The sequence below is a fragment of the Triticum urartu genome, chromosome 6A, assembly GCF_056163025.1.
Source record: "Triticum urartu cultivar PI428250 chromosome 6A, HENAU_Tu73, whole genome shotgun sequence".
In the NCBI taxonomy this organism is placed as follows: domain Eukaryota; kingdom Viridiplantae; phylum Streptophyta; class Magnoliopsida; order Poales; family Poaceae; genus Triticum; species Triticum urartu.
Window position 1 is genome coordinate 19,100,126 of NC_141878.1, and position 22,913 is coordinate 19,123,038.

The following is a 22,913-nucleotide window of genomic DNA, read 5'->3' on the forward strand; positions in this document are numbered from 1 at the left end:
TCGTCGTCTATAGCTAGCCCGGCCGGGACCAATTCCGGAAGGAGATAGCTCTTGTATTGTATGCGGGCAAAGGATGGAACAGCGCGTGCGCGTGTGCCACTCATTCGGCTGTGGAGAAAGGTACGTGCAGGTGAAGGAGATTAGCTACTACTCTTTGTTATGTACTCCTACTTGCACGAGTGAAGAAGAATCGTCTTGTCCATGTGTGTCCGCGTGCACGGAAGAATCATGGTGTAATTGCGTGGTCGCGTTCGCGACTGGCTCCCGGCGCTAGCTCGGGTGCAGTTGCTTCGAAGCTCCCGGTGCGAAAAACCGACGGCATACAGACAAACAAACGATGCCTCTTCTGTCCATTCCTTGCGATACTAGTACTCCGCTGGAACGGTCGATATGATAAGCAGAAGAAGATTCGCTGCGAAAGGCACAAGAAATCAACTGTAGGTACAGGTCATCACGATGCAACTATTCCTCTTCATACACCTATACTAATTACGCTCGCACGTACGCAATCAATGGTAGGCTGCGCTAAGCGCCGGCCAGCTGACCCAAATTTTGACTGGTCGCCGTGCTGCCCTAATGCCCTTCGATCACTTCACGCATACCCATTTGATCGGTTCGTTCCCATCATCTCTCGCCCTCTCACATTCGTTCCTATCTGAGAAAAGCACAATGCCCCCCCCCCCCCCCCCCCCCCACAGTCCCGCAGCGCGATTGTCAGCCTCACGCATTTGCCTCATCCCTAATGCTCACCGTCGTCAATCGAAACAAAGCTGTTGACTCGCAACAACCTGCTACATCTATGGTAGGATGTAGCAATCGTCAACAACGGCAGTAGCAAAACTGAGAACGATTGCAGCAAAAAACACATAGTTCGCGGGTCTCGACGATGTCATGATATGGATATAGCAAATCGACGCCGGTAGTAGCAAAACCCCACATAGTGGTAGCAAGAGGTACACGGGTTCCAACAAAAACAAAACATAGTAGCAAAAATTTGGCTGGTAGCAAAAAAAACAACTGGTTCCAGCAAAACCGAAGATGCGGTAGCAAAATTTCGGGTTAGTTCCAGCAAAAAATTACCGCCGTCTGTGCTTTGCCGTTTCTAGCAAAATAAACCTCGCCGGATCTCCAGCACTTGTCGCCGTGGTTCCATGCACCCTGAATATCAGCCGCCACAGGTTTCCAGCACTTGTGTCCATCGTCTCAAGCACCGGGGGTGCTGGTTGCAGCACTTGTCGTTGTGGTTCCATACACCCTGTATACCAGCCGTCGAGGGTTTCTGGCACTGGATGGCCCTGTAAAATTGTAGTTCAAACGACATGACAGAGGTGTGTGTGGTGTAGAAGACGGTACGAAAGGAGAGGGGATAAGGCTCGAGGGATTCAGCGGTGCGTGGGGCCCATAGGCAGTTCGCGTGCATGGGAGCCAACCGGCGCAAGCTTCAATTGCCACGTAAAACAACATTATTACAGTAGCTATACGAAGAGCTTTGCTACACACACGGGCAGGGATAATACGGGATCAATGGGGAGGCCTAGCTAGAAATTTGGGTTGGATCAAATTAGGTGGAGGGCCCCACCCCCGGCTGAAAATCTGCCGGGAGGGGGGGGGGGAGCAGAGATTAGTTAGAAGAAAACTCCGTAAAGCCCTGTGAATGTCCGTGCGGTTAGAATAATTTTCTATATACACACGCACAACAGGCGCACATACAATGCGTACATGGCAAGAAGATCACGATAGGTTGGTGGACGCGGTTCTCCGCCGCGGGACAGCGCCGGTGCCGGCGCCCTTCATCTCAGCCCGAAATTTGGCGGAGAGTGCGTTTCTCCCGGCCGCGGGAGCCGTGGGCCAAAAGAGGCCCATGCTGACAGCCATGTCCTTGAGCCCCTCGAGCTGCTCGAGCGCCTCCACGATAGCGGCCATACTTGGCCTGTCTCGGGGCTGCGGGCTCGTGCACTGCACGGCCAGGTGCGCCATGGCGCGGGCGCCCTTGACGGAGTAGTGCCCCGAGAGCTTCTGGTCCATGATGCAGCGCAGGCGGCGGCTGCTAGCGAGGTAGGGCCGGGTCCACTCCACGAGCTTGATGGTCTGCTCGGCGCGCGCGGTCCGGCCGGGGACGTGCTCCATGGCGCGACGGCCCGTTAGGAGCTCCAGTAGCACCACGCCGAAGCTGTAGACATCGCTCTTCACCGTGAGGTGGCCCGTCTGCACGTACTCAGGAGCCGCATAACCGTGGGTGCCCATCACACGGGTGCTTACGTGTGTCTCATCCCCCTCGGGGCCCATCTTGGCCAGTCCGAAGTCCGATAGCTTCGCCGTGAAGTCCTGTTCAACAAGGTTAACTCAATCGTGACTCGTGAGTCCCGACTCTTGGTAGATCTGGTTAGATCCGATTCGATTGTGTCAATTCGTGAACGAAAACGAGTGAACTTACCGAGTCTAGGAGGATGTTGGACGCCTTCAAGTCTCTGTAGATGACAGGCTGCTTGCCGCCATGGAGGAAGGCGACGCCCTTGGCGGTGCCGATGGCGACCTTGAGCCTAGTGTTCCACCGCAGCGTCGCGGATATCCTTTTAAAGAGGTGGTTGTCAAGGCTGCCGCGCGGCATGAACTCATAGACGAGGAGGCGCTCCTCGTCCTCATAGCAGTACCCAAGTAGCTTCAACAGGTGCTGGTGCCGGAACTGCCCAAGGAAGATCACCTCGGCCTGCAACCCCATCCCCAGGCATTGGAGTTAGTTGGGGCTATGGACTAGGACGAACAGCGAAAAGTAGTGGCTACTCTCGGGTGTATCGAATATTGGAAAATCATTATCAAACAATATCCAAAAAAAATCTGAAATGTTGTGACAGCAAACTCTATCAAATGTTTGAGGTTCTTACAAAATTTGATCCAAAAATAACATCCCTTCAGCCGTCACAAAAAAACAAATCGCTGCTCAAAGTTTTGTGCACGGTTTGAGCAGCGTTGTTGTTTTGTTTGGTGGGTGCTCCTGTGATGTTATTTTTGGACAAAATCTTGCAACAACCTCAAACATTTGATATAGCTTGATGTCGTAAAACTTTAGATTTTAGTACACCAAGAAAATCCACTCTCAAAGAACAGCGGGTAAGTATGTACTGGGACTTACCAGCCACTCCCTGTGGCCTTGGTGGCCGGCGATGTTGAGCTGCTTGACGGCAACGGGCTGGGGCTCGAGGCCGGGCCGCATGCCGGCGTCGACGAAGCCTTTGTGGACGGCGCCGAACCCTCCTTCGCCGAGGAGGTATCCGCTGGAGAAGTCATGCGTGACGCCACGGAGCTCGCTGAGGCTGAAAGAGTGCAGCTGCTGCATGGTGCCCACGCCCATCTCCCCCACGCCGTCGGGGTTGTCCTCGTCATCCTTGCCGTCCGTGGGCGTGGCGGGGCCGTTGGCCAAGGCCGATAGGCGCCGGAAGGAGGCGAGGCGGCGCGAGAACTCGGAGTTGGGCGGGCGGTAGTTCCTAGCGTCTGCGGCCTCGTCGTCCTCCTCCGCGCTCCAGCACTTGGTAGCCGACGCCAGCACCTCTCTCCATGGCCTCGGCATCCTCCTCGCTACCCTTAGCTAGGTAGCTTGGATTGGCGAGAGCGTGGTCGGGGAGGAGCTAGAGGTGGAGGTGGATATGGAACAGTACGTGGTGGAGGTTCGTCGTGGTTGCGACTTGTGAGCGTGGTCGGGGAAGAAGGGCGTGCTAGTGGCAGGGATGATATACCAACGGCCCAAACGGGGAACGGGACGACCGGTCGGTCTTGGCGGAGCGTATTATTTTTCTTCGCAGTATCTACGAGCGTTTCTCGTCGGATAGGATCCGTCTGCTTCACGTGAGAGATGACAGGTTGGCAGTACCTACAAAAATCCTAATTCACCAGCTCGTAGTGGACGATCCGGATAGCTGCCATTCAAAATCCAATGGCTGAGAACGTGTCTTGCGGAAAGGCCTTCAGCGTGCGAGTAGTCTTGTTTGTGTGTGTTTTCTACAGCCGTAATAAGATTTTAAAAAGACCATTCTTTCTTCTTCTCTCATTTCGTCAAGGTATCTTGCTTTAAACCATGATATTTAGTGGCTCCAATCATATTTACTCAGAACCACCGCATATTGGATAGGGTAACATGTGGCCGCCGCCTTTACCAAAAATCACAAAAACTGTTAGAGATATATTTGGGTTACTTGTATTTGGTAGTATATGATTTGTAATCTGTCTCCTATCTTAACTGTTAGCCCGTCGGCTGCTATTCTCTCCAGTCTGACCGTTCGCAACACTTCTGTTGTCTACGACGCTACTGCTATAACTGCGAGGATGTTAGAGATATATTTGGATTACTTGTATTTGGTAGTATAGGATTTGTAATCTGTCTCCTACCTTATCTCTAGAAGAGGCTTTGTGCCCTTCAAGTCTTGCACTCAATATATACTCGCCCTTAAGGCTCAATAATACATCCATCTTATTTCGCAACAATCCATCTCTCTCTCTTCTAACATGATATCAGTCCAACCGGTCCAAAACCCTAGCCGTCGCCACAACTTCCACATCGCACCGCCCCGGGACGGCCGATCTCTATGATCGCCACCGGAGGCCGCGGCACCCGTACCTAGGGTTTTTCCGCCGGTCGTGTTGACCGGCTGCCCAAAAGTCTTTTTCTATGATCTCTTGACCCGGGTTTTTTTCTCTCTCCCGCTGATCGCTTTGATTGATGTTTTCTTTTTTATTTTCCGATCTAAGATCGGTTTGCGTCGCCCATCACCGTCTGTCGACCTTCACGCGCCTCCTCTTCAACTATGCGGCGAGATGCGGCACACGGTGTCCCAAGGGACGCCTATGTACGCACATCTGTCTGTTGTTGATCTCTGCCGGTTGTCACCTCCCTGATCTAATCGGGATTCCTGCATCGACCTCCCCTTCATCCACCCGGATCGTTTGCTGCTTGACGTCCCAGGCTTCACGTTGGGTGGACGGCCGCTCGCGCGATGATGCGTTGGTCTGCTAGTCACCACGCACATCAACCACTGACATCAACTTGTTCTGCACCTCCCGTGAATCAAAGCTTCCACAGGTATAGGAGTAATATAAAGTCGAAGCTAGCTTCACGTATCTGCGCCACCGACAGCTGCTTGTCACCATCATTAGGCGATCCGGCACTTCGTCCATCATCTGCGTGCGATCGAATTGATCACCTGTCCATTCGCAATCCGCCTCACCCGCACCGTGCGACCGATCTGGCCCGTCGGTCGTGTGGGTCTCTACAGGTCTTGTGAAGATCGTCCTCTAATCCTGCGCGCCCCTCCATCGACTGACCATCGGGCTGCCGCTGCGTCGCCCCGTCGGGTCACTGCGTCACTGCGTCACCCCTTCGAGCCGTAGTGCCGCGATACGCGGTTTCCGTCGCTGCCCCGAGGCTTTCCCCACGGTTTGCACTAACACGTGCTCCGCTGCTGCACTGCCACTTCGGGCCGTAGCACCGCGGCCCGCGGTTCCCGCCGCCGCCTTGAGGTCTTCAAGCCGTCGCCCCGACCTGCCTGCCGCCGCCGCATCGCTCTCCGGGCCGTAGTGCCACAGCCCGCGGTCCTTTCCGCCGTCACTGCGCGTCAACATCCCATGGTATGTGCCGCGCCGTCTTCCTCGGCGCGGGAAAGCCACCGTCCGCGCCCGTCGTCGTCACGTTGTCAGGTTCTTCACCTTCTTCGAGCACCGCTACCGCGCTCCTAACCTAGCCGCCGCCGCTGCCGTCAGGCTGCCGCCGCTCTTCTTCGACCGCCGCCGCTGCCGCCCATCCACCTCCTTCGTCTTTGTCCAGCACCAACCCGTCGCCAGCGTCGCCGTCATCTACCCCTACCACTTCATCTACTCTGACAACCGCGGGCGGCATCGGCCCCGCGCTGATTGGCACCGCAACCGTCATCAAGTCCTTCTCCGCTGGCCTCTCCGACTTCTCCGACATGGCGTACAGCTCGTGCAGGTCCCTCTTTTACGCATGCTCAGTGCTGGCAACACCGATGCATGCCTTCGTCCACGACGTGTCCCCGGGCCTGGCAAGCCTGGTGCGGTGCTTTCTCAACTTCATCTTCGTCCATCTACGCATGCCCGGTGCTGGCAACACCGGCGCGTGCCTTCATCTACGATGTGTCCCCAGGCTTGGCAAACTCGGCACGACATGTCGTCAACAACGTCTTCTTCCTGGCGCACCACTACTTCGACACCACTGCGCCCATGACTGACTCGGCGCCTCCTTGCGCCCGCGGTTCCATGGAGACTCCCTCGACACTGACTACCTCAACTCGACATCGACCACGTCATTCTTCGCACGGCTACCTCGACCACGGTTACACCATCCTACGCTCTCGGCTACCTCGACATCGGTACAAAGGGCTATCATCCGCATGAGCAATTCGTCGGCTTCCTCTACAGTCAACGCGTCCGCGACGCGACACCGTGCACGACGCTCCTGCTACAACTGCGGGGGGATGTCAGCCCGTCGGCTGCTATTCTCTTCAGTCTGGCTGTCCGTGACGCTCCTGTTGTCTACGACGCTACCACTACGACTGCGGGGGGATGTTAGAGATATATTTGGGTTACTTGTTTTTGGTAGTATAGGATTTGTAATCCATCTCCTACCTTATCTCCAGGAGTGGCTTCTTTCCCTCCAAGTCATGTACTCAATATATACTCGCCATCGAGACTCAATAATACATCCATCATATTCCGCAACAATCCCTCTCTCTCCCTTCTAACAAAAACCACCAACTCTAGTCTCTACCGCATGTGAGTGACAAATCACATTGATTCTTGTGTTACCTTGTTCTAACAACGCTTTTGACTAGTGGGCCCACCTATTAGGCTAACTTGGCAAAGAATAAACATGTGACCGGTGACTAGTCTCTCTCTCTCTCACACACACACACACACACACTCTCACTCACTAGTATCTCTAATATTTTATCAAGCACCTCGTGTGCACGCACACCACCTAAGACAGAGGCGAATGCGGGGCGGAGTTCTTGGTGCTGACCACGCCGCTCCCGACTCGTCCGTTTGTCGGTGCTCCCTCTTCCTGCATTCTTCTGATCTGGATCTAAGAGAAGGAGGCGCTGCAGATGATGATTGTGTTGCCAAACTTCAGGACCCTTCCCCGCCTGCTTCGACAGACTATGGCACAACACCCCATCCCGACCCGTCACACTTCTTCCTCTCCCTAGTTGTGCAGGACCTCGTGCTCGAGGTCTCTTCCACGCCGCTCTCAAGGGTGCTCAGGCACCACCATCTCTCTAGGCCGTGCCCTGTCCACACCGACAACCGTAGGGTGACCAATGGTGATGATGGGCAGGGTGGAGTGAAATGCATAAAACCACCATAAATAATGTCCCAATAGCAAAAAAAACTACAACAATACAATCATGATAGAATGCACCGCACAGAGCTGCGAGACAGTGGCAAAAAACAGTCATTAGATTTTAATCCACTTTGTATGTGACAAAGTGGACACGTGGCGAGAGAGGTGATGGCACACGACAAATGGCCGTTAACGACACGGTCGTTACAGACTCTATCGGGGTGCATGTTAGGTTTGAACCAGATGATTTGGACATGCACGGTCTCAATCCCTCCTCTATCCCTCTCGTTCTCACACGCTCCCGCTCGTAATTCGTGTCTTGATTCGTAATTCAGACACTCAATTTAGACTAATAGTTGAATAATTCCCTAAATATGCACACTCTAATTACCCTCAATGCATATATCTAGAATCCATAATCGGTAGTCCGTCCTTGAAAGAGTGTACTTCTAACTTTGTTGCAGGGCCAAACTATCTCAAAATTTGACCGAGTTTGTGCAAAAATATGTCAATGCTTGTGAAACCAAATAGGTATATGACAAAAATATATTTTTACCATGAATCTAATGCTGCTAATTTGATGGCATAAATGTAGGTCTATTATTGTATAAATACGGTCAAACGTAAAAAAGTTTGACTTTCCAACAAAGTTGAAAGTACACTCTTTCAAGGAGACATCAACACTACTCAATGAACTAAAATAGTGGACCGCAACCACTCCCAAATCCACACTATAGTATAACATTAAATGAAACCTTAAATGAACACTGCAGTACAACACTGAATGCATTGCATCAATAGTATTATAAACCTAAATTCCCAAATAAGGTCTAAACCTAATTGCAAAACCGATAGAGACATAGGTAAAGATAACGCACTCAACGCCTCTAATTCTAGTGGTCCAGCGATGGTTGCCCATCGAGGTCTCGACCACCGTATGGGCTAGTGCCACCGCCGCCTGCTCCGGAAGTGGTGACAATGAATGGAACATGCTACTTCCACAACAATCATCCTCGTTGTCGTGGGATGTTGTGCCCCCTCCCCCACTGCCATCGTGGTGGATGTCGTGCCCCCTCCCCTACCACCAGGTCCTGCTGCCGCCATCGGAGAGAGGAGAGAAATTACGGGAGCATGAGACAATAAGAGTGATAAGGGAGAGAGTGAGATCACGCCTATCTGAATCGTCTGGGTCGAGCCAAACGCGCGCCTTCGAACAAGCCCATCCCGACCGAGCCGTTAATGGTCGTTTGCCACTCGAAGTTACCTCTGTCACCACGTGTCCACTTTGCCCTGTCAAAAAGAGAGGTTTAAAATCTGGTCAATGTTTTTTGTCATTGTCAATAGTTGCGTGTGGTATATTTTGTCACAATTTGTACTGTCATGTGTTTTTGCTAATAAGAACACTAGTGTGCTGGTTGTGTGCATTTCACTTGCAGGGTCATGTTCGTTGGTTGGGTTCCAGCTTCGATGCGGCCTTCGCCACCCAGAGAGTGGGTTCGTGCTTGGAGAGGAGGACAGGAGATCGATACCGGAGCTCGTCGGCTGGGCAGTGCTCACTGAAGTAGATAAGAGGGGGAGGACCGGTGGCAAGGGAGAAAGATATCTAGACAGGAGGAACCCTCGTCCACCTTAGCAAATCAAACATTTCCTAGGACTAGTCTTCACCACATCAACCTGGACCAGGGGTTTGGTTTCCACTGAAATTTTGAGTTACGTGCGGTTACAAAGTTTTTGGCCCTCACTCAGTAAATTAGCATTTCAAGGAATTTTTTTTTTGAATTTGAACAACCAATGTATAGTCAAATATAATGGAAACGGAGTAAATGACACATACCAATTGATTGTCTAGTAGTTCAGGGGGCTCGGCCTTTAACCACAACGTCTTGTTTTCGAATCCCTTTTCTGCCTTCTTTTTTACCCAATCCTAATCCCTTTTCTACATTTTTTTCTATACATAATATAACATTTTCACAAATGCTTATTAACATTTTTCAAATTGTTCTTCCATATTTGTTATTGCAAAATGCTGGATTAACATTTTTATATTTATGATAAAAAAATTCATTATTTTCTAATGGATGATAAAAAAATTCTGTACGCATTCAACATTTTTTCGAATGCTTGTTCAACATTTTTCAAATACTCTTTCAACATTTTTAAAATTGTTCTTCAACATTTATCAAATGTTTTTATGTAGAGTCTTTTTTGTAATATATATATATATATATATTTAGAATATTTTAAAGTATGAACAGAAGTACAAAAATAAAGCAAAAAACGAAAACAGAAAAAGATTTTTTTTAGGGGTAAACAGAAAAAAGATACTGTGGCTTGCCGTGCGCGTGGGCCCGCCTATCTAGCTCGTCCTAGAAGCACACATCGCCTGAAGTATGGCCCCTATTGGGCCGTCCAGTAATAGGTTTCTTCATTTCTCCACTCCTTTTCGTCTTCCTCACGTTATTTATTTTTTCGTTTATTTTTATTACTTTTCTGTATATATTTTTCAAAAAAATGAAATACAAATATTCCAAAAAATTACTTATTTTTGAAAGCAATGTTTTAAAAGATGTTTTTCCAGTGTTAAAAATATGTTCACATGATTTGATAGTATGTGCAATTATATAAAAAATGATAGTAAGGTATTGAAAAAAATGTTAACCTATATACAAAAAATGTTCCCAATGTATATGACAAATGTAGAAGAAATCGACAAGCTGCTTCCATGTCGTTAGAATCTGCTCGTTGTCAACCACCACTTTGGTTTCCAAAACTGAAAAGCTCTCGACGTCGGAGCTTAAAGCCTGGTGTCAAAAGTAGGATAACGACCATATGCACAGCAACCAACAATTTGAGCAAGAAAACAATTTGAAACGATCAAAACAGCAATCAACAAAACTACAACAACGACCATATGCACAGCAACCATCTTTTGACACCACAACGACAACGATGTTCTTCAATAGCAACGCCTCCAGGAAGAGAACGACGCTCAAGTGCTGCCATCACTGGATCCAACCACCAAAGGTCGGATTCTAGGTTTTCACCATGAAGAGAAGTCTGGGCATATCCGAGCAATGCCTCCACCAATGTAACGACGCAAAGACATCGCCATTGCTAGGTACAACCAACTCAGGTCAGACCTAGGGTTTTTACCCCGGAGCTCAAGACCGGGTACTCGAGAAACACCACCAAATCCAAGTCAATCATGTGTTTCCGCCTCCACTTCTTCATGACCCTAGCAGCTACATGCGTTGAGCTCCTCCGCAATCGCTACACAACCATATCCTCTGCGTCAAGCCGCCGTCCGTAGAATGTATGTCATCGTCTCACATGCATAGTCTTGACATGAACATCGGCACGCAATAAAAAACCATGATAGCATGAGCGGACCTATGCTGACGTGTGAAAAGAAGATCCGCATATCTGTTAGTGCATAGGCAACATGAGTCGGTGGCTCGATATGGCCATAATAACACCACCGGTGCATCCAAGACGGTGTCTTCCTCGGATCGGAGCAAGTCCTGCCATTTACCTGCCACCTCCCTTCGGCATTTAGGGTGGATGGTGCATCGACAAGCGAAGTTCAGTGGGAGCAGTTGGTCTTCGGAGGTGCTAGTGTGGGTCAAGACGTGGTGTTGTTATACATGGCGCTTGTGCTTTGTAGTGTTGTGTAGTCGTTGATGGATGTCCGTGAACTTGCCTATTTGTGGTGTTCGAGCTACCCTCGTTGTTCACAACAAGTGGTAGTCTTCTTAATTTACAATTATGCCTTCTATAAAATTATGATACGTCTAGACGTACTTTCAAAAAAAAAACAGGTTAATGCCAGCAACCAAAGCTCCAAATAAGAAGCATTATGGCAGCTGCGAGACCTCCTCGTCTGAGAAGCCAATGATGGACGTGGTTCTATGCATAATTGATTTGGCTAGATCGAGCCACCGACTACTCAAAAGCTCCGCAGATCACCGCAGCGGCCAAGTCCGACGACCACTTTCTAGCATCTACTTCCTCCGTTTCTAAATATAAGTTTTTTTAAAGATTTCATTAATAACTACATAATAACTACATACGAAACAAAATGAATAAATCCACACTTTAAAATGTGTCTATATACATCCGTATGTAGTTTGTAGTGAAATCTTTAAAAAGACTTATATTTAAAAACGGATGTGCATGGCCGCCGCTGCTATGCATGAAGCCTCGCCACGTCAGCCAACGCCGATGACACCAAGGCCGCATTCCAGCAGCTTCCATGACCCGATGCTATGTGTGATCGCCACCCGATGCAATGTCTGATAGCCATCGATGCACCCCAACGGTGCCGCCGGCTAGATTGATTCCAAAGGCCCACAACCACCGTCAGCCACGCAGAATTCTCCCACCGGCATCCTCCGGCGGTGGCAGGGGAGAAGATCGGAGATGAGAAGCCCGCTGAGAGGACAAAGAGATCGTCACCTGTGTCGCCCGTCCAGACGGGGGCAGTTATCTTTCTTTGGCCTAAATACTGAATAAAGGATTTATGAATAAACTAATATACGAACTTTTACATTACAGTGGTTTTACATTAGTTTACAGAGATACTAGTAATTATGTAGTACCACAGAGAGAGTAGGGTACAGTATGTACATGCTTGACCGGCCGTCTGGGTGCATATGCATGCATCAACATCAGTCCTTCACAATGCCTAGCTGTATTAACTGGGACCTTCAAGTACTGTACAGGTACTGCGTGGTGTCCCTCGTGACGAACTTAATCCACCATTCTTTAGCCGGTTGTGAAAAGAAATGACAGACCCAAATTACAAAATCAGTCAGCTGCCCCTAGCCGCCCCCTCTAAATATCGCAAATGATGAAACCGGAGATTTCTTCGATATGAATGTCACAAATCATAAATTTTAATAATACAGAACATCAATTTCAATATCGTAAATTTCAATTTCAATACCAGAGATCACAATACGAACCATCACAAATTACAATCTCAATACCATACATCATTGATCCCAAATATGAATGACACAATCCATGGTTTCGTTGTCGCAAAGACAATTTTAATTACCACATATCAGGATTTTCAATATCACAGGTCATAGTTTCAGCATCGCAAACCACATAACACAAACTGCACTACCATACACATCACAAAATCACTGTCGTCGGTGCCGCCAAACGACTTTGGCCTGAACTTAATGGGAGAAAGCTTGTTCTCTACAGTTTCCGTTTTTTTTTAACATTGCAGTTTCCGTTGTTGCTAGGACATCTAAACACGCAGCTAGTACTAGTCGTCTGTCTTGATTTTGAAAAGCAACTTGTATCTGTTAACAACTTTGCAGTACGTCTTCCTAAAAAAAATTGTAGTACATCGTGGAAAAAGGCTTTGGACTCTAGAAGGCGCTTTTTTTTAGAAAAGAAGGATGACCCCGGCCTCTGCATATGGACGATGCATACGACCACTTTACTAATTATGCTAACAAGACCTTACAAAATCATACAACAGTAAGACTAAAGCTATCGTCTAAGCAACAACTGTCGGTACACCTATCCAATTGATGAAGCGGTGCTGATAGCCTGGGCCTAATACCAAACAGACATTGCAGCCAGACCTAACATCTAAGACCTGAGGTCCTAATCAGGACGCCTGCCGAGTATGGGCACCCACCAGTCCGGCGTGCTCCTCAACCAGGACGCCTGCCGGGTGTGAGGCCGCCGCAGCCACTTGCCACCAATCCATCTTAAGAGCTGTACTGCTGCATCTAACTTGCACGGTCTAGCTACCGTCGACGCCACCACGATGCCAGACAGTTTCTTCCTCCTGCGCGAGTCCATCTCCGCGCATCGGACGCCGAGTCTCCACTGTGCCATGCCGCCGAGACCCACCGTCGATGATACTGTTGATGCCACACCGCTCCACTTACATGCCATCTCGCGTCGACTCCGAACTACCAGCAACTCCACCACCCCGAGCAGTCCTCGGCCGATGCCTTCAGGAAGGAACACGACACCAAAGTTTCATCGTCGCCCAAACAGAGGAACATAGGCTTTCGCCTGTGCTCATGGCAGAGGTGGGGGGGCGTATGATCCATACCGAAGCCTCCAGGAAGGGAATCGGCGCCGGGGGCGTCGACTTTGGTGCGGCCGCCAAGCCGGCCTGGAGTTTCCCCCGGATCTATGCCCACCCGCCAGATACATCCAGGCAGTATTGGCATCGACCGTAGTCGCTACCGTAGCCAGCACGAACCGGAGTACATCGAGTCGGAGACGACGCCTCCCATGGAACTCCGGTCGGCCATCGAGGAACCGATGTAGCGCCGCTGCCTCCACGCTGCCCACGCAGCTGTGGAAGGCCCCCCATCTGCACTCGGCGGTGCTGCCCGCCAGGCAGGCCGCACCGCGCGCCACCAACCGAGGCCGCCGCCCCGAGATCCCCGCGCCGCCCGAGGCACCGGCAGTCAGATCTGAAACAGATCGACCACGGCCACCATAGGAGCGCCCTGAACGGCCCCCCACGCGACCACCGGGGGAAGCAGCTCCTGCCATCGCCCCCTGAGTCTTCGCCGGTGCGCCCCGTCGCCAACCGCCGCCGAACGCCACCCACGCCAAGTCCGACCGCTGCGGGGAGGAGAGATCCCGCCGCCGCCGATGCCAACCGGGCTTTGCTCGGTGGCGGCGGGCAGGAGAGGTGGGAGAGGGAGCCGAGGGCTTGGCAGCGCTAGGGTTCCCGCTAGTCCTGCCTTCACCTTTCTTCTATGAGGTCTCCTCGACGTTGTGCGTGTCTTTTAAATGGGGGGGGAATTTCACTTCCCCGACCTCTGCACCAACTAGAGATGCATACGGCCATTTTAGTATGAGTATCAAGATAAACATGGTCCTCAGAATTTTTTAAATAAATATCAACATATTTTTTGATGAGTGGTTTCATCATACACAACCGCATGCCCAACCACTGAGCCAAGGCTCTCTGGAAGGCTCCTAGGTTGACAACTATTCAATGATATAATTTTCGCATTATACATCTCATATACTACTAATCTTATCAATAGTCAAAGATAGTCTAAGAAAACGTATTACGCTCTATATAGATGGAAGGAGGGAGTAGTAGGATAGTACTCGCCTCCTAGGAGTATGACGGTTGCACTGGCTGCGCCTTTAAAACCCACCCCTTGTTCCCGTGTATACTCACCTCCGAGCACGCTCGATCGGTTGCGGAAACAATGGCCATGGCCGTGGGTTTATCACCTCTTAGCAAGCAGCTGTTCCCCATTGTTGCCGGCATGGTCCTTCCACGAAGCATCTTCCTCAAAGCTACACGGCTGGTCGGCTACTCTTTCTCACCCATCCACCTCCTCCTGCTCTCTCTGGCCCTCCTGGCCATGGTGGCAGCCGTCGTGAACCGCCCACGCGCCGTGTACCTTGTCGATTATGCTTGCTTCCTTCCCAGTCCCACCTGGAGTTTCCCTAACTCCACACTCATCGAGTACGCTCACCTCGTACCCGCGTTCGCGGACGATCGCACAGTCGGCTTCGCCATGCGGGTGCTCGGAAGCAGCGGTCTCGGCGATGAGACCAGCCTGCCCCCCGGCGACCACTACATCCCGCCAGACAACAACTTGGTCGTTGCCCGAGCCGAGGCGGAGCTGGTCATCTTCTCGGCCATCGACGACCTGTTCGCCAAGGCAGGCGTCACCCCTGATGCCGTCGGCATTGTCGTCATCAACTGCAGCGTCTTCGCCCCCGTGCCGTCCCTCAGCGACATGATCGTCAACAGATACAAACTCCGCAGCGATGTCCGCTGTGTAAATCTGTCTGGGATGGGCTGTAGCGCGGGGGTGATCTCGGTGGGGCTCGCTGCCGGCCTACTTCGTGCAGCGCCCCACGGTGTTGCTGCTGCTCACGCTCTGGTCGTGTCCACGGAGACCATCACGCCCAACCTGTACCTCGGCAGGGAGCGCTCCATGCTGCTGTCCAACATGCTCTTTCGGGTGGGCGGCGCCGCCGTGCTGCTGTCCACGTCCAAGGACAGGGCGCGGTTTCGACTCGCCCACCTCGTGCGGACGATCACCGGCGGCGAGCAGGACAGCTCCTACCGGTGCATCTTCCAGGAGGAGGACGACGAAGGCAACTTGGGGGTCAAACTTTCCAGGGACCTCATGTGCGTCGCCGGTGCCGCGCTCGAGGCCAACATCACAGGCCTTGGCCCGCTGGTGCTCCCCTTCTTCGAGCAGCTGCGCTTCGTCGCCAACAAACTGCTGCTCAAGCTGGGCCGGCGAGGCGGCGTGAAGGTGAATCCTTACGTCCCCGACTTGTGCAAGGCGTTCCATCACGTGTGCATCCATGCAGGGGGGCGTGCGGTCGTCGACGAGGTCCAGTCTAGCCTCGGGCTGTCGGAGGAGCACGTGGAGCCGTCTCGCATGGCGCTTCACCGGTTCGGCAACACGTCGAGCAGCTCGGTGTGGTACGAGATGGCGTACCTCGAGGCCAAGGGCCGGGTGCGGAAGGGCGACCGTGTGTGGATGGTTGGCCTCGGAGCTGGGGTCAAGTGCAACAGCGCCGTCTGGGAGTGCATCGGCCCGGCAACCCAGCTGGACAAGGCGTGGGCGGGATGCATACATCGCTACCCAATCAACGTCCCTCATGCCAACGTCAACATGGCAGCTGAGAGCGATCCCATAATTGCAGTGTAAATCGTCGATAAAACGTACAGGGGTACTCATTTCTTTACGGGTGTTTTGTCACGAAAATCGTCAACAATCACAATAAATATCTCGTTTGTTTTGGTATTTCATTTACCAAGCGTGCGGTCATGGTGCATGAACCGTACGTATATATACTTTGATTGTAATGTTCTTGCATTTTGTGCAAAGTCTAGCATTTGGCTTCCTTTTTACCTTGCAGTCTTGTCAGGTCGCTGTGTATATGGCTTGTACTATGATCTTTATGATATGAATAAGATATGTATTACTATATATGTGGAAAAAAACCGTTCACCGATTTCCGCAAGCTAGTCTATCCAGGACACATTAATCATTCTTCAAGTGCGACTTGCAGCGGATAACAGATCTTGTATCCGTAAAAAGGTGGAGAAGTTTGGCTGAAAAATGTTGCCAACATATCCGTAAACCTGAAATAAATTTACAAAATAATGTAAACTTGGCCCCAACTTCCCTCTAGTTTAGGGATGCGCCGCGCCATCTTGTCGCTGCTGCCCGCCGCTGTCGCCATACCAAGGCCGTCAAGCATCTCACTGACTGGTGGGCCCAAGGCCGTTATTTAGTTTTTTTAATGAAAATACTATAAAATAGATTTGGGGAAGAAGTTTTATGGGATCTAACATAAGTAGCTCCAGGGAAGTTTTTTTAGAGAAACTGTTGGAGTTGCTCTAATGTTATACGCTAGATTTTTTTCTAAAAGGGGACTACCCCATCCTTTGCATCGCAAGATGCACACATCAATTTTATTAAATATCAAATATGTTCAAGTCATCGAGTGCCAGAGAATAATCTATACTACTATTAAAAGAGCAAACATTTTCTTTCTTAAAACCACCCGTCAAGTGTACCCAGTCTGATTACTACCGCCAGATTACCCCATTTAGTTAGCTCTAATGGCTCGGATTAATCTAACCGGATGCCACGCGTGTACGTAGCACTTACCTGCCGAGCAGACGAAATGTTCTGCCCCACGCACAATCAATCCATCCACCCACCCACCCATGAGGGAAAAGGAGAAAATAACTCCAGCCCTGCATCACCTTGATCCCCTTCGTAATTTTCTCTCATTTTGCTTTCTTCCTCTCTAATCGGCTCCCGTGATCGCACACTCAGCCTCGCCCGCCGCCTGCTGTCCTCGCCGCTCACAACGAGCACTTCTTACCAACGCAGCCGCCGCGGATGCCGATGAGCGCACGCCGCTGGCGCTGGGGACATCGCAGTTTGGATGCCGCCGCCGACTCACCCCATCGTCGTGCGCCCCACCCGTCCGCTCGCGTATTCTCATCGAAGAAGACGACTAGATCCTCGGCCACGCCACCGTCCTCTCCCCGTCGTCGCGCGCCTCCGCCTATCGTTCCTCTGCAGCTTATCCAGTCCCGACCGCCGGAGAGTCTCGCTGCTGGGCACAAGTACCTTACAGCCGCGTTGTGCTTATCCACTGGGGCAGCGTACGTACATCTTGGAAGTAAGTGGCCGCCAATCCAATTGATGTATTTCTCTGCACTTGATTTCAGTTGCTTTTTGACAGTGGTCTGAAGAAGCATCCTTTTTAGTGTACCTTATTATAGCATGACGATCATCTTTCTGATATGAGATCTAATGATGTCTGCAATGCTACACTTAATAAGCACGGAATCTGGTGATCCTTGCAGGTAGATGGCTTAAATCCAAGCCTATTAGAATGGTTTCAACTTCCTGAATTTATGATGTGTTCTGTTAGACAAATAATTGTAATTTAGTTAGTTCATGTGCACTTGGCAAATCAACCAGTTATTTTGAGCCTCCCCCGCAATAAATAAAAATATATTTGGGCCTGAGGGCCAATAATCACATATGCTCTTCATATAGGAAATGGGTTGCTTCTATTCTGCTCCATCTCAAGCTTTAATTTTTGTAAGCACATGTCAGTCAGATGTTTTCTAGAGGTGCTTCGTCAATGTTTTTTTTCAGTTAAAAAACAAGTTTGAGGATATTGTAAAGACTTGCATCTACTCCCTTCGTTCTGAATTGCTTGTCTTGGATTTGTCTAGATACGGATGTATCTAGACTCATTTTAGTGCTAGATACCTCCGTATCTAGACAAATCTAAGACAAGTAATTCGGAACGGAGGGAGTAGGAGATATAATAACCTAGATACCATTTAAATTTGCAAGGTTGAGAAGAGAATACAACTCGAAGAATGTCCATGTGTTTAATTGCTATTTGTTATCGCGCTTTCCAGTGTTAATTGCGGGATAGTGCATTTTACCCATGGCGTTCGGTTGCTCGACAAGATATCCTTGCGCCTTTTTCTTGTAACTATGGAACTAAGGCTGTAATGCATAATTACTTGGCATGTGTCAGCCATTCTGAATAATCTCTAATTTTGATCTGCTCAGTCACACTAGGATTTACAGAGAGTGTGCAATGGAGGTTCTTCCATTTACGAATTCATGATCCCAGCCTTCTCTTTCCTGATTGAAAAGAAAACATATTATGATTGCCTTTTCTGATAGTATCTTTTGAGTTAGCATGCAATCACACAGTTAAATGCTCCAAGATTAGGCCACCAAAACTGAACTTACGACTATATGTGTGTATGAAAAACCGTTAATATCTCTTGTTTGAGTAAACTCTGGAACTACTGGAGATTAGATTCTCTGGCTTTGGTGATTATACATTTTATAGGTTATCGTTTCTCGGGAAGAGATCTTGCTTGGGTGTTGCGGATCGAAGAAGACTTAGACATGTGTGTGTTTCGATTAATCCATGTGTATATATTCTAGGAGCTGCAGAAGGTTAGGTTCCGCTACCTCCATATAAGATTATAAGGTAAACAAAAATTGTAAAGTTTTTTAAATGCAGTAAAATTAACATGTACTTCCAAACATGATGTGATATCTCAATTGAATTTTTGGAAAATCTATAGAAGTCTTTCAGTGATATATACTGACTGTAATTTTTGTGAATTTGTTCCAACATACTGATTAAAATGGCTAATTCTGTAGGTTCGTGTAGAACCCAGCGGAGTTTAGTGGCGCATATCAGGTAAATAATCCTAACACAGTCAGACGTACTATTGAGTGGTAGTGTATTCTCACTGAGTTCACATTCACATTTGAAAATTTAATGTCGTACCATATACAGTGGTGGTAAAGGCACACTTCCCCAAGCAATTGTAACAATATAGCATTGGAATTGGAGATTGTTAACATATCTATCACCCTCTTTTGATGATCTCTTTTCAATGCTAATACCGATCTTAAAAAGTTACAATGCTGGTTCGGTTGATGGTGGCATTGGTGTGAGTCTAAGAGCACCATGATTTCTTGCTTTTATTTGCTGACGATTGCCAAATCTTTTGTGAAAGCTGATAGGTGGAGTGCGCATAGATTGAATTCCATCCGCTTACAGCCTTGCTCTGGCCAGAGTGGTACTAAAATGAAGAGTTCGGTGTTTTTCAGCCTCAACAGTACATATCAAATTCAATTGAGGTGAGGATTGAATTGCAAATAGAGTGGGAGGTTCTTTCATAGTAGATTGGTTATTTGAGCTAAATCTAAAATACAGGGGTGGTGCGAAAGTAAACTGTTCTCGTGCAGCAAAAAAGTCTGAAATTGGCAACCTGTCCTCGAAGTGCATCGCAAACTTGGTGTGCTATTGTGAATGGAAGAGATGTTTGCTAAAGTTGGGTTTGATTTGTAGGGTTGGAAATGGTCGAACTCAATATAGCAAACCAAATGGATTTCTAAAGCAAAATTCAATGCAACCGAGGGGGAGAATAGCAGCTACACGGGTACAGTTGGTTTCAAGTTTAATTGATGCTGATTTGGGGCAATGGAACAAGGATTTCATTAAGGAGGTGTTCATGCCGACAGATGTGTACACATTCTTCTGAATGCCAAGACCCCATAATTATGCAGATGGCTTCTGGTCTTGGGCATGGAAGATTAGGCATGGAACCATTCGGGATATTTCACAGTTCGCTCTGCATATACTGAGCCCTAATACAGAGAAAGGTAGAAGGTGAGATGCAGGAGAGGGTACTTTCAGGTGCAGAGAATAAGTGGAATGTACCGTTGAGTGGCCGGTGTTACAAAATATTTTACCAAGTTTCGTTGTTACAAAATATTTTACCAAGTTTCAGTGAACTGAAAATGAGACACATCAAGAACTTAGTATATGCCCTATGTCTGCTCATGAATAGAATAATATGTACCTTGTTGTGGTTAGTTTCCATCATGCAAAGCTATTCTGTAATACAACCGTTGACATTTTATATCTTAAATTTCGCAGGCTATGTCCAATGACATGGTTGGCTGATGTACTGAGCATGCTATTGTTAGTAAGAAAGATGCTCCTATTTCGGTTTCCGTCCTGTGGGCAATATGGAGCAGTCGGAATAAGTACACATGAGGCAATTCAGTGCAAACAGTGCATTTCATGGAGCTTTCATAAGAGTGTGCGCGCTTTCTAATTCCCTGGCAAGAGTGTTGCCAGTGAAGAGCAAGCGAAGTGGTGTCCATCGAAAGCATGATGAAAATAAACAGTGATGGTGCTTTTGATTTTCTGGTGCGGACTGATTGTGTGTGACCATGATGGAAGATTTCAAGCAGCCGCCTGCAAAAGGCATGATAACATAATAGGTCTATTTACCATTGGAGCTCCTGGCATGCGAAGATGCCATGTTGACCCAAGAAAGAGACTATCATAGAGTGGTGATTGAGACCTATTGCCAGTCAGTTGTTCATCTTTGGCTAGATAGTTAGGAGGAGCTATCAATGGGTGCTCAGCTAATTCATGAATTGCAGGCCTACAAGTCTTTGTTCCGGTGTTTGGAGCTTCTTTTCACAAAGCGAGAGAGGAATAAAGCAGCCCATAGATGTACATTTCTTCATTTCAGATCCATGGTTTTTGTGTCGACATTATAGGCACTTGTTTGGTCTATGGAATAAAAATATGGACTTAAACATAAAAAATAAGATAAATCATTGATTGAACAAAAGATATTACCTAAGTGATCCGGTGCACTTTGTGACCAATGTCCTCAATTGTGATGAAAGATTCTGTTTTTTGTTGCCTGAAACACCCCTAGCTAAATTTTATGTATCAAGACGTGCATTGCACGTGCAACTTTACTAGTAAGACAAATAAGAAGAAAACACAACCACAACCAGCTAGACTCGAGAATATATAGCTCATCCACATAATCTACTAGTGGCTCGCCAGCCAAACTGGTTGAATAAACTCCACGCAACTGTTTCCAGTAGATAACTGTCACATCCCAATTTTTCAAATTCAGGATGTGCATTTAGAAGCATTCCATTTCGTCAATTCAGTGCATATTTGGTATCTGAAATGTCTGCTCGTATCACTCCTACTCCTCCTTCGTCCGCTTTCTACCCTCCTTGTTTTGATTTTTCCCTCCCATATTTGGTTTTTGGCGGCCGGCTTTTCTTGAAAAACACCTTTACTGCTCCCCCACATTTTATTGCAAAAAATAAGTTTTCCTTGGTAAGCAATACATATGTATTGATTCAATTGGCATCTAAAATCCATTTTTCTGGTAATATAAAACGACAGGTAAATCATGATTATTGGAAACAAAAATATTTGATGCTGGTTCAATTGGCACCTAAAATCCATTTCTGGTAGTATAATGGCAGGTAAATCAGGATTATGCAGACAAAATATTTGCGGCCCTTATACAATCCAAAAACAATCTGGCAAGCGATCATACAGCAATTATAATACCCCAAATGTATGTTGGAGGCCTACCGGCGTATCTTCATTTCTGTGCTTATATATGTGCACAAGACCATACCACCAATGCAGCGAAACCATCTCACAACATGCATCCGCCTAGTATCCTATTGCTGTGTCGGTCGCCTCGTCGACATCATTCATACACACCATGGACAAGCACACGGCCCCCATCCACGCGGCCACGCTTCTCCTCATCGTGTGCCTCCTCGCTACCCAGGCGCGATGTAATAATCCTTGCTCATTCCTCGATCTGTATATTTGTGATTGCTCATTCTTGTCTGCTTTGTTAATCATGGCGCTAGATTATTCATCTGTCTCCACATATGCAGGCCGCATCATGGATGAAGGCGGTGAGAAGATTAGTTTGCCCAATGGGCTGTGCGTCCACGATGAGAAGTCGTTTGCGTGCAAGGGCGAGCGCTGCTACTGCTGTACCGTGGGTGTGGAAGTTTGCTACTTGTCGATGGACGAGTGCACCAAGGAGTGCAAGAAATTGGGCGCGCAGCCGCCGGCAGGAGGCGGCGGGGCTAACACCTCTCCGAGAACTTAGCTACCTTGTTCCTCCAAAGAGATGTATGATCCATGAACAATTTGATTTTTTTAAATAAGAAACAACTATCCATCACTGGTTTTACACAATCCTTGATCACCTCTAGGTCAGAACCTACTGCTTCGCTGCCGGCATTCTCATGTTTTTTTTTAGGGAAAACATTTTGGGCGCACTTCATTGAAATATCATAAGACAGTTACAGCAAATTATATGTCCGGAAGAGGAAAAGTTGGTGGATCGCCATCCCAATCCAGCACTACATTCAAAACATAAGCAAGCCTAGCAAGATTATGTGTGGCCCGATTTGCCTCCCTAAGGCAGTGAGAAAACTTCACTGACCCAATGCTATGAGGCTTTTGAAAACAGTCTGCGAGAATAGCAGTATAAGGGCACCAGATTTCGATGACCCCATTGCAAGACTAAACAAGCTTCAGATAGTACGGTTCCACAATAACTTTATTGCATCCAAGGTCCTGCAGGAGTGAGAGAACTTTCTGCAACGCCACAGCCTCCTCCTTCGTATAGTTTTAACAAATTATTCAAGAGCCATGACCGTCCCACCCT

General features: G+C 48.5%; 2 protein-coding genes and 1 pseudogene across 2 annotated transcripts; 2 read left to right on the forward strand and 1 right to left on the reverse strand.

Moving 5' to 3' along the window:
* Window positions 1-1,641: 1,641 nt before the first annotated feature.
* On the reverse strand, window positions 1,642-3,727 carry LOC125530039 (putative serine/threonine-protein kinase PBL15). The gene is made up of 3 exons (XM_048694441.2): window positions 3,131-3,727; window positions 2,435-2,707; window positions 1,642-2,325 (listed from the first exon to the last, which is right to left on the reverse strand). Exons 1-3 carry the CDS (start codon window positions 3,563-3,565, stop codon window positions 1,732-1,734), a joined length of 1,302 nt encoding a protein of 433 aa, XP_048550398.2. The 5' UTR covers window positions 3,566-3,727; the 3' UTR covers window positions 1,642-1,731.
* Window positions 3,728-14,539: 10,812 nt separating this feature from the next.
* On the forward strand, window positions 14,540-16,257 carry LOC147963317 (3-ketoacyl-CoA synthase 6 pseudogene; annotated as a pseudogene).
* Window positions 16,258-17,232: 975 nt separating this feature from the next.
* On the forward strand, window positions 17,233-20,201 carry LOC147963318 (uncharacterized). The gene is made up of 5 exons (XM_087529544.1): window positions 17,233-17,518; window positions 19,042-19,081; window positions 19,411-19,527; window positions 19,739-19,829; window positions 19,912-20,201. Exons 1-5 carry the CDS (start codon window positions 17,233-17,235, stop codon window positions 20,032-20,034), a joined length of 657 nt encoding a protein of 218 aa, XP_087385670.1. The 3' UTR covers window positions 20,035-20,201.
* Window positions 20,202-22,913: the final 2,712 nt, after the last annotated feature.